The sequence below is a fragment of the Porites lutea genome, chromosome 12, assembly GCF_958299795.1.
Source record: "Porites lutea chromosome 12, jaPorLute2.1, whole genome shotgun sequence".
NCBI classification, from domain to species: Eukaryota; Metazoa; Cnidaria; class Anthozoa; order Scleractinia; family Poritidae; genus Porites; species Porites lutea.
The window spans coordinates 23,213,634-23,226,223 of NC_133212.1; the positions used below are offsets into that span (position 1 = coordinate 23,213,634).

Below are 12,590 nucleotides of genomic sequence, written 5' to 3' on the forward strand. Positions count from 1 at the left end.
ACATACAATTTCAACACAATTTGTTACGGCTCGTCACGCATTCCTACGTTTTGCGCAATTATCACGTGTATTCAATTGTGTGGAATTTTTTGTTTTCAATTTCTGCTAATGGAGATGATGTGGACTACGGAAATACAAATTTTAAATGAAGAAATGATTGTCGCAGTGGTAATTGCAATTTAAGCAATTGCAAATAAACGCAAAAAAATTTCGCGACTTCAACGGTGATTATAAATGATTCGAACCCATGGCCTCTGCGTTAGCGCGGCAGTGCTCTACCGTTTGAGCTATGAAGACCCGTACACTGGGAGCCGGGCAATTTGTTGAGTTCATCTTAACCCGTGAGTAAATTGCAATTACCTCTGCGACGATCAGATCTTCATCTTAAAAATTTCTCCCGGGTTTAACAGTTGTCCCAAGAGAAATTGAAGATCACGTGGTATTTCAGAGGGCAAACACAAGTTGATTCGGGGGGTGGGTGGGGGGGGGGGGTGCATTTTGAACAGTAGCCTAGCATCTCTTTTAAAAAACCTCTAATTCTATTGGAACTCTACGTGGCAGCTCTTTTGTTTTGTGGCCAGGTTACATTAGTTCTTTTGTTTGTTTATAGTTGTCCAACCAATCCAGTGAGCCCTTGTTACAGCAACCTCGTCCCCAGGGCTTTTCCCTCAAAAAATGGGTGGGAGGGAAAAGCCCTGGGGACGAGGTTGCTTGTTACAGGTGTGAGGCGCCTAATTCTCAATGTATGAGGTATCGCTCGATGTACCTATGGTTGAAGATAACTCATGTTGTGTTAGTGTATATTGATCAAGTAGCATTGCATTGACGATGGATTTTCGAAGAATATTGAAGTAACATTTACTTAATTAGATTGAATTACATGCAGATCATCATCATCATCTTCGTCATCAACATCTTCATTATCGTCGTTGTCATTGTTGTTGTTGTTATGACTACCAAGAAAGGGTAAAGGAGTGATCACTAATGTTTCATAACAGGAGCCTACTGATTCATAATCACCTGATTATCAAACGCAGTAACCTTCCTCAGAAGCATTTCCATGCCTCTTGCAGACATGGTCAGCTGGAGGGCGATAGAAATGAAGAAAGAGAAAGAGCTCGCTTTTTTATGCATTCATTGTTTTCACTAGTGAGAGCTTTTGGCTGCTGTGGAGAGAGGTATGGATCCCTATAAAAAAAAAAAGATGAAAGAAAAAGGTAACAAGACTTCTCACCGCGCAGAGGGTTTGCCCAACGCGAGATCATCTGTTAAATCTATTCTGAATTTTTGATAATTTTGCGTGTCCGTCAAGTGCACCACCTATTGAATTTTATTGGTCCCCTTGTTGATTGACGAGACGGCAAATTTAATTGAATTAAACTTTCAATTAACTTTTCAAGAGATGCCGAAAAATGGATCTTTAATCGAATTCAAATACAAACTGCGATGATTAATAAATAATGACTCCAAGAAAGCAAAAATTGAGCCATAAAAGGGTTTCCAACAAAAGGGGTGTCTTCTTCAGTCAGAAAACTGCAAAACAAATGACTTTCGAAGACAAAATGTGTTTTCTTTTGTGCACTTCTCTTCAAGGAGAGCGAGTACAATTTTCGTTATAACTTTAGTGTTTTTTTTCTACTTTTTTACTACATCAATTATTTATTTTACTTACTGATTAAAACGAGAGTTTTTTCCCCTTTTCTGTTCTTATATTTCACCTTTATAGGTAGCCGAAGACCATTAGCACGCAAAGGGGAGGGTATACGTAGGGGTAAGCTTCAGAGGTAAACTGCTGCCGAAAACGGAATAATCATCCGACTAAATTTGACTGGATCAGTCTATCTAACCTATATGTGGAATACGTTCAAAAGAATATATAGGGAACAGTAGACTCTTTCTTCCCATGCGGGCTCCCGTGCATTCGTCGCTCGCTCACTCGCTCGGCCTGCCTCTTCGTAGCCTAAAAAGCTTTCTCCGCTCGTTTTAAAGCTTTTCTGACGTGACTTTCCTGCGGTCGACCTGTGCCAGGTCTAAGGGAAAGAGGGAATTCGGCCGCAAGAACGCGAGTAGCTTGTGACAGACCCACGCACTCGTCTTGCGTGCCCGTGGTTTCAGTATTACGTGAATTTGCGCTTTTTTTGCTCTTCGTAACTCGATTGCTTCGTTAGTATGATGTGAACGCCAGATTTAATTTAAAAGCTTCACTTCGAATCACTGCCACAATTGGTCAATCTGGAACGTTTTTTGATTATATGATGAACGCATAACAGTGATGATGTCAACTCTTCTTTATGAACTTTAATTTAATAATAGTGTTTTCTTTAATATGCAAGAAAACATTAGACTCCCTGGGGTTTGATTTTAGTGTTAAATACAGAGCCTATCGATAACAGCGTCCAAGTTCATCAGTCCAAGTTTCGACAGTAATAACGTTAGTAGCAGCGTTCACACCCAAAATGTACAAACTCAGGATCTTAGATCTCAGATGGATGCTGGCCTTATTTCTATTTACCATTTACAGAGGTACGTAATGGTCTATAAAATCAGATCATGATGAGCTATTATACCGTTAGGTAACGTCTCTCAAGTTGGTTCACTTTGTCCATTCTGAGACATAGTCTGGTCTCGTTTTGTTGGGTTTTTTATACATTAGGTCCTAGATCCTAGTTTATAACAACACTGTAACAAATCAGTATTCCAGGCTCGCGATGACATGTAAACCAAGTCAGGTTTTATCTACGACTAAAGTTTTACCACTCAAAATGCTCGATCGCTGAGGCAGAAAAAAACGCAAACAACACTCGAAAATAGTTTTGCAAATTATATACAAGTTAGCATCAAATGAGGTAGACGCTTTGATTAAAAGATAACACTGACCCAGAAAGTTGCTGTTATAACTCAGGACTGAGGTTAGAAGTCTTAGAACAGCGCGCGCTTTTAATACGAAACAAAACAGAGAGCCAGGCGCTATTCTATGTTCAATTTCCAATTGCTTTTTGTTATTGATTCAATAAATCATTACTGTAAATTTAATTTTGCCCAAGGCGAATATGAATCGACCAAAAGATAGTGAATTAAGCCTTTGAAATAGCCATAACTGATCGACTTAAACCACCGGTTTTTAAGTTCTAACAAGCTTACGATGTGGGAAGATCGAGATTGTTCTTAAATAAGTGCATGCTCTACCGGTCAAACTTAGAAAAAGAACATTGGGGTAAGTTTATAAAATACTTTTCCGTGATGACTGGTTTGACAACTGATGATGCGTTTCATTTCATAATTGTTTTCTTAATTTTCACTTTAATGAATATATAAAACTAACCAAGTTCATTTGGGGAAGGAAGTATAATCAAGCACTGAGTTTCCAATGGCACGCACTTCGTTTATCTTAAAGTTTAGACAGAGTTTACGATGAACAAAACCTAGTCTTTGCCGTAACATTAGTGAATAAAGACAGTTCCGCTATTTTGCAAATAAAGTAGCCATTTCAGAGACCCTTTGTAATACTAATGTGACTAATGGCCTTAGAAATATCGAACGTGACACGGACCCTCAATCAAGAATGCATCAAATACAGTTTATATTGACTTTGAATGCATTGTTATTTTAAGTTGTTCATCACTTCATTAATTAAACTAATGACTTTTGCCCACATCATAGCAGGCGCTGTGGTTTCCCAGCGTGAAATCCCTGTGAAATAAATCTCGTTTCCAAATCTCTGACAGCAAGCTATCGGTCCCAAGAGTGATCAACATCAGTTTTCTCCTAATAATATCACCACATCGTAAAGAGAAAGGGTTATGAGAATTAATACAATAATCATCAAAGGGGAAATGCTTTGATCTTTTATCAAACTCTCTCAACCAATTCTTAAGGAAATGTATGGTCAGTATCAGACTGGAGAATTTGTAGGTTGATCAGTTCTTACCTTTACTGTGTTCAGGGAGGTTTTTCCAGCTATGTAGCCTTTCACGCAGACGTTCTTAGGTCCAACGTGACGAGCCAAAAGAACGCCTGGGTGCCGGGAGGCTACCAGCGATGCTACTTTTTCAAATCGATACGCGAAACGATCAGCCCTGAACGATGTTATCACGTTTACAAGTCGATATAAATAATATCATGCACACTATCACAATCAGTATTTCAGGTATTTGTAGTATTATGCAAGAGAGAGTCAGTAATTGAGATTCAGTACAGTCATCAGCTCTCATGAAAGCTGAATTCATGAGCACCCAACGACTGTTTTCTGTAAAATATCTGTTCGGAGAAGCAAATATTGCCTAATTTTCTGTTACTTGAGGAAGGCTAAAAATTTCCTTTCACGTATAATTTTCGGAAATTATCTAAGTTCCCTACGATTATCTGAAGCTTACTTCAAGTTCTCCTAGGATCACCGGACAGGTACAAATTTTATGCCGCTAGATCTAAAAGTACTCTGGATAGTTTAAAAAGTGCTATCAATGTATTTAGGAGGAGACCGTCGTTAGTAGGCTGACGCCACCTTCGCCCATCTTCTTACAAGGCATGGTGCACAAGGTGTTATGGAACGGATGTACTACAACCACGCTCTAAGGGAGGGGTGAGCTGATAAAATGGCTTCTAGAGTAATCAATCAGCTAGCCTGCGAACAGCAGAGGCATTAAGCCAGCCTATTTAGCCCTGCACTCTACAAGAAGGCCTAGAACGGGCTATCAATCAACTAACCCATACTGACTTAGTTAGCCTGTGTACAGCCGCCCCCTGGCACAGGCAGGTACTTAGTCTGAGGGAGACAGAATGACTGTCCGATGGTCTTCATCGATCTTCAGTTCAGTCTGCAGGCCAATAAGGTACCGGCCAATAAAATCATTCTTTTTCCCACTGGGAAAGCCCGGGACAACTCGGTCCCGCCACCTGACAGTGATCGAGGTCATTTCGAAAAGCACCATCTTCAAAACCCTGTTTAAATGGAGTTGGGGACCCCGGTCTAGTGGAGTAAGTTTCTTTTGTTTTGTGTCCCCCAGAGCGTGAAAACAAAAGAAACCAACCCCACTAGACCGGGGTCCCCCACTCCATGTAAACAGGCCCAACGTGATCAGTCTCCAATACGTGATAAAATCGAACGACTGGATATGCATACTTGACGGAAATCCATAAATATTTTTGAAGATAAAGCCAGAAAAAGAACCATAATTGTGAATTCGTCGACTTTTATGCAAATTTTATTAATCATCAAGTGATATTTTTACTATAAACAATTCAGTCTTCGCAGACAACATTCACTCCATTATAATTTTGTTTCACAAACGGAAGAAGCTTTATACACTCAGTTCTTAGTTAGTTATGCAATTTGATGAATAATAATCTTCATTTCTTTTTCTCCTTTGTTATTTTACGATGTGCGTCAAAATAGCATCCAATATCTCTTCAAAAGTACAATGTCTTTAATCCTAGGCACTGTCTACCATCTTTAGCCTTCTTGAAGGATAGGAGCAGCTTTAGTTTTTTACGAATTTTCATGGAGGTTCATACGATTTAACCATTGGAATAAAAAGCCATCAATTGGGTCATCAATACTGCTGGAAAGAGCATCTCAAAATAAATAGAATTCTAACGAAAAATTTGACATCATATCATAACACAAAAGCGAAAACACGGGTTCCTTGAAAACGTCAATTTATATTTTAAGTATTTTTCTTACTTTGAAAAACGCGTCCGTTTATTCACAGCTCAAGGGGTTCAATATATAGTCAAAATCATCAGCATTGAGTTCTGTTCTCGAGGTTTATGCCAGATTTTTCTCTCCGATCGTCAATATTTCTTGCTTCGTCAAATACGCAAACATCGAAAAATATTGATCGGCTGGCCTGTGGTGCTCAGTTTCCGTACACAATCCACGATGAATCAAAAATTATCTTGATCTTTCTCTACGTCAAGTTCAACAAACTTTGAACATTCATGAAGCCGCTGCCTTATAGACTCGGTATCCTTTTCGATGACCTGAATATTTTTCTTCAATTCTCTTACATCTCCGACTACATCATGAAGCTCAGCTTGAAGCATTTCTATTGTGTATAATATATCATTCTCGCTGAAATCATCGTCTTGGTGGCCGGATGTTTCTTTCAATCCTGAATTTGAAATCGTTTCCGTCTCTTCATCGATTTTGTCCATTTTCCTTACGGAACGTCTCATAAAGCTCATGGTGTTTGTGGTTTTAACTAAACCTTGGAGGTAAACTGTTTTAAATACTATGTTGTTACATCATGTATATCTGGTAATATTTGACCTGTCGGAGACGTTTGAAAACTTAAGCCGCTGGTCACGGTCGATTTGAATCAAATTGACTGAATAATTTACTTTTGCGGTTAATAAGACGATCCAAAAACAATCAAGAGTGAGCTTCATTAGAACAACGTTTTTTTTTTTTTTTCTTCTGACGAATGTTTGATAAGGCTGAACCGCCAACCAACCCCACAACTCGGCGGGGTGAGCTCAGACCGATACGAGCCGAGTCCAGCTTTTCGTGTTTGCTGTTTTGTTATTTTTGTCAACAATCTTTATATTTATAGTTCCTGATGGCCATTAGTTTAGGAAAAGAAATAAATAAAAATTGTCCTTCTATTACTGCGAACCTGTTTGACTGCAAATATCACTGACCGTACAAATTAAGTTACTGAGTAGTAGAAAAACGATCTTAACAAGCTAGTCGCGCGGAAACGCTTCTAAGCAGGCTACGGAGGTTGTGTCGTGCTGCATGCAAATGTGTACGTGTTAACGATTAGGAGGGGGACATGGGGGTTTACGGTATTGCGGTACTGGGCTTTTTTTCATGCGGTATTTCGGTAATTTTAACTTTAACGTGCGGTATTGCGGTATCATCTAGCTCTGCGGTATGCGGTTTTTCATCATTTTGGCTGACGGTATTCGGTGAAATAAGTTTGTTCACGGTATTACGGTACCGTTTATTTGCGCTTTCCTTTCGATACAATACGCAAAACAAAACACAGTAAGACATAAAGGTCAATAAAAGTTAATATTTAGAAGTCTTGAGACATAACGGTAAATGATTACACCATTTGTGGGTCATTTTGTGACAGTTAATGGTCGATAATATACAATGTGATTGTTGTTGCATCCAATGATAATGAGTCGTCTCAAGTTACCTTACCAGGCTTGTCGATCTGTGTACCTGTGCCGGTAATTTGAGCCGGAGGTCTTAAACGTTTTCTCACAATGTCTGAGGTCGCTGAGGTTGAAGACGGCGTGGTCATCATTGACTGTGTGGCAATTTTTTATGAAGAAGGCGAAGGAGGCGAACATTATGGCAACAAGAATAAGTTTAGATGTTGGGTTTCGAGAATTGAAAAACGCCTTGTAAAGTTAAAAGCGAAAATTTGGTAAGTTTGCCTCTTAACAGCGCGGCGTCATCCTCGGAGACCCGGGGCAGATAAAGGGGGCGAGGGAAAGTCTAAACGGGCGGAAAAATATATATGGAACGAAGAAAAGTAAAAAACGGCGAGAAGAGCCCCTGGGACAATGTCTTACCAGACCAGTTCCAAACGGTCGCCGCCGTTTTGGCTTCTGATTGGTGCCAGAAAACTTGTGTTTTTCTCGTCCCCACTATCTGCCCCTGGGTCTCCGAGGATGGCGTGGCGTGTGATCTGACCCCTGAGAGACTGACGTGCTAGACTAGACTCACTTTATATCAAAACTCGCACTAGACGTGCGTGGAAAGGGTTTTGGTTGGTTTGTTTTTCGCGCTTTCAAGAGTTATTTTTATTGGAGTTAATTAGCTGTTGGGTCGAAATACCAAAAGGCTGAACGAATGTAGTTTATTTTTCAGTGAAAATTTGCGGAAAATTGCGAACTACCAAAATATTCAAAAAAAACATGGACATCTGGATCTGGTTGTTCAAACGTCGGATAGCGCTATCCACCGGATAAATCACTATCCAGCGGATAGCGTAATTGATTTCCGTAATACTTATCCGCTGGATAGTGATTTATCCGGAGGATAGCGCTATCCAACGTTTGAGCAACCGGGGCCAGGTGCATAAATGCCTGAGATAATTAAACGCGCTAGATGGAAGCAACCATAAGTATGCGCAACCGATTATAAATGTGATTAAAATATGCGGTATCGGTATTTAGACGATTTTCGACGCGGTATTTCGGTATTTGCCATTTTTTCTCACGGTATTACGGTATTGGGCACCCCCCAATGTCCCCCTCATTTAGGGCATTAAAACTTGTCCACCCACGGGGCGACGCTAAAGCCTATTACTATTGTCGAAATGAAACAAAATCGGATTTGGAAAGCAGCGAAAACAGCACGAACAACAAATTTTCGTCAGATTATATAGATGGAATTCGAAAGTTAAAGAAGAGTAAGTGGGTAATATTCTCCGCATGTCAAAATGGAGAAAGGAACGGAAGGGAATAAACGAAAGGGAAAATGAAAAGAAGAATTTTAGCTTGTGTACAGGCGCTCCCCTCCCCTCAGAAAAAATCTGGGAGAGGGAAAAACAAAAACAAAAAATTTATGGAAATTTATACCGAAAGACGATTAAAGACGCGATTCACAGACGTCTCTATCCGTTCGATTTTTTTTTTGTTTAGCCTAGGAGACGTCTTTTCACAGGCTAGAAGAATTTATAAGGAGATATCTGAGATATGCTTCAAGTGGTCTTCAAGGACGAATTTTGAATCCTAATTTGATTTTTAAATATCTTGGCTAAGGTTCTATTTAGATGCTGTGCTCGATGCATGCAGTAACAGTTCCTGTTTTTGACTGCAGCAGCCATCCTGAAAAAGCCCCAACTTGATATCTTCATTTCATCCGTCATACTTCAAACGAGCTCAACGACAATCTTGTTCCCAGGTTCCTATCTCTCGCTCCGGAGAACGTGTTGGGGAGAACCCTGGGAACGGGGTTGGCCAGTATTCAATAATAAATTCCTTTTCGAAATTAGCAATATAGACTGATTAGTGTCCCGACGCAGCGTCTCTTTGTCGTCAAGCAACACATGACGTCACAAGAAATAGCTCCGTGGGAGACTAACACACTTTTTGCTTTATTAACTTGTTTTTCTCAGATACCATCACAGCTACCCTCGGGACCCCTGAGCAAAGATTACGCCACGACCTCCTAGACAAATACCACCATGACGTCCGACCCGTGCTCCACCCTGACGAAACTGTTAATGTCTTCTTCTCTTACAGAATGTCAAGAGTAGTTTCCCTGGTAAGTCAAGGCTAATACCTGTGTTTTTTTTTCTTCAATTCTTTTCTAGAGATCATTTAGCCTGTATAACAGGCGCTTTATGAGCCAAGCGAGGCGAACGCGGTATTTTGCGTCTCGCGCTCCGCGCAAAATGCCGCGTTCGCCTCGCTTGGCTCGTAAAGCGCCTGTCATGCAGGCTAGAGATCATTACGTCATCATTTAGCAGAAATGACGCTGTTATTTTCGTGCGCAGTTTGGTTCGAGTCCCCAAAGGAGGCCTGAAACAACGGATTCTAGAAAAGTGTCTTGTTAAAAACATGCATACCGATTGGATGATAAAACAACTAGATTAAACACGGTTGGCAAAATATCACAGTTTGTCAAGGTCTCTCGGTCAAATGTTTTGTCTTTACTTGTATATAAAAGATACTTTTCTCAGCCTCGCCCGTTATCATGGTGGTTGTAGTCAGTGTCAAAACTTACATGGGCTTGCGAAAGGAGACATATTCTCTCCGCTGCTACCCTTTCGGTGGAGAGACGCGCCACTGTACTGTAAATGCGTCCACTAGAATTCTCAATTTATAAATCGTCCTCTTAAAGCCCGACTTTGCTTTTTACCAGGACACTAAAGCACAGGTTCTCATTGCAGATACGTGGAACATTCAGGTATGTTCGATCGATGTTTTTCTGTATCCATTTCACTTTATCTGCGGACGCCTCTCATCCCGGCCCCCTCTGCGCGCTTGTAGGTCTCTTAAGCTGACAAGTATCGGGTTGAATTTAGTCTGTGGAGAGCTCCTTCTTATAAGCCAAGAACTTTAAAGCTTAAGTCTTCAACGCTGCTGTCGATTTACTTAATTTTTTTTAACAAAAAGCTTATTCCAAGATGACTGTGGTCTCCTAACTTTCATTGGTGGATTAATAATTCATTTTTTGTCACGTGACAATACTATTCATCAGTTCAGGATTTTAATTGGTCCATCTGAACGAGCTCATATTCTATAGAGATCCAACATGATCAATCACAACCAAGAGGGGTTCAACTGTTCATAAACCTCATGTTGGATCCCTTTAGCGTTTAAACTAGCGCTAATGTCTGGCAAGAGATGAAGGATCTGCCAGTCTTGCGTGTGGCTAAGGACAAATATCTGGATCTTAACATGTATGTTTTCATCACAGGTGTGGAAGAATCCCTACTTGAGCTGGAATGAAACCAAATATGACGGTCTACATACACTGCACTTATCACCTAATGAGCTATGGGTCCCGGATGTTGTGCTTTATAACAAGTAAGAACCACATACGTCTCCTTCATCATTAGACAGCCAGCGGACGCCCTTCTTTCGTCAGCCACGCACGGAGAGCGAAAAAGTAAAATTATGCAAATTAATGGTGAAAATGAGGGGAGAGGAGAGGTTGGGCTTCGGTCGATTTTCCGCCCAGCTCGTTCCTTGCGGCTTCTCAGCCAGCGACTCGTGTTGTTCTTGATCCAAAGAAAGAGAAGAGACTGTTCACAGTCCAGGGGCGTAGCCAGGATTTTTCAAAGGGGGGGTCACAGAGGCTACTCACCAGATTGTCATGTCGACCTCCACGCCCATATTAACTAAAGACAAGAGCCGTTGACGAAAATACTTCACAAAAAAACAAATTTTAAAAAAGTGGGCTTTTCAACAATGGCTTTTACGGCCAAGATATTGTCACGGCGTTTTCGCTACCTGAATATTGTAGGTTGTTTGCTCAAAAGAAGGCCTACCAAGGGGGGGTCACGGGCACCCCAGGACCCCCCCCCCTAGCTACGCCCCTGCAGTCTACTTCATCATCGTTTCTCTGATTCTCCCAACATCTTCTCCTTTTCTTATTTTTCTCAGCGCAGACGAGGACGTGACTCTTGCAGGATTCAAAGAGAAGTTCAAGACCTACGTGATCGTGGACAGCAGTGGTGTGAATATGTGGATGTCTCCGGCTTCTTTCAAAAGCTCCTGTGATATGGTGATCAGATTCTACCCCTTTGATAGACAAACCTGCCATCTGACTTTTGGTTCGTTGACATTTGACAGCAGGTTGTTAAAAATGATGAACAAGGACGACAGTCATTCAACATCAGGTTTGACTGAAAAGAAACTTGTGTTGATTTTGATGTACAGATAGATGTTAGTGTACTAGCTTACAGGGCCCAGTTGTTTGAAAGGTAGATAATGCTATCCACTGGATAACGCAATTGATTTCCTAATACTTATCCGCTGGATAGCGATTTATCCAGTGATAGCGCTATCAAAGGTTTGAACAACCGGTGCCAGATATGTCAATGTACTAGATACTACTTACTAACTGTAGAACGTTTATCAGAGGGGCTGCGGCAGGTGTCTAACTTCGCCAATTTTACTCTTCCATTTTTTCCCTCGCTGTCTCGCGATTTTTAGCCACCTCCCCCCAAACAAAGAGTCGTTCACAGGCTATTTATGTCACTTTTTTCTTTTCAGACAAGTTCGTTGAAAGCGGAGATTGGAAGTTGGTACACTCATCAATCAAAACCGTTGACAAGACGTACGAATGCTGCAAACACCCCTATTCCGTCGTAACTTACATTCTCCACTTTGAACGCAAGTCACTTTATCATGTAGTTTATCAAATACTGCCATGCGTTGTTATGGTTATGCTGGTCGTTCTTAACTTCATTATTCCGCCTGACAGTGGAGAAAGAATTAGTTTTTGCATCACCATTTTACTTTCTATGAGCGTTTACTTGCTAATCTTGGCCAACTCTCTGCCTGAAACTTCCGATGATGTTGCGATGTTAGGGGTGTATTACATGGTGACCATAGTCCTAGTCGCCTTCAGCCTCGTCGGCACTGTTGTAGTGTTAAGATGCCACTTTGCTGAAAGTAAACCCCCTAAATGTCTCGTGAAGTTTGCCAAGAACATCCTTAGGCGCAAAGGGAAGAAACCGACTGGTAAGACTATGTACTTGGAGGTTACCGATAAGCCAGTGATGCCGCCGGTAGAAGGAAAACATGCTCTGGAAATTAAGAAATCCAGTGACAACTCATTGAGGGATTCCGCGCTGGATCTTCAGGCCCAAGACGTAAAGGAAAAGAAAGAACAAAACGAGTGGAAGAACTCATGGAAACAGATCGCAGAGGCGACGGATAGAATCCTGCTGATTATTTTTGTCTTCACAACGGTTGCTGCTACGGTGACCATCTGGGTTCAACGACCGTGATCCTTGCAACCGGAATGTCGGAAGGAACCTTGAGACCACAGGAACTTCTTTTGCAAACTCCCACTCAGGAGCTTATGACCAACGGGAGCCACTCCCATACTAAGCTTAAATGTAACGGCTTTATCGCAGACCAGCTTAGTTCAGCTAAAAATATAAAATTCGTCT

The 12,590-nt window shown here is 41.1% G+C and overlaps 1 protein-coding gene across 1 annotated transcript; it reads left to right on the forward strand.

Moving 5' to 3' along the window:
* Window positions 1-2,297: 2,297 nt before the first annotated feature.
* On the forward strand, window positions 2,298-12,438 carry LOC140921475 (neuronal acetylcholine receptor subunit alpha-6-like). The gene is made up of 6 exons (XM_073371478.1): window positions 2,298-2,523; window positions 9,078-9,226; window positions 9,827-9,871; window positions 10,385-10,494; window positions 11,074-11,309; window positions 11,686-12,438. Exons 1-6 carry the CDS (start codon window positions 2,457-2,459, stop codon window positions 12,423-12,425), a joined length of 1,347 nt encoding a protein of 448 aa, XP_073227579.1. The 5' UTR covers window positions 2,298-2,456; the 3' UTR covers window positions 12,426-12,438.
* Window positions 12,439-12,590: the final 152 nt, after the last annotated feature.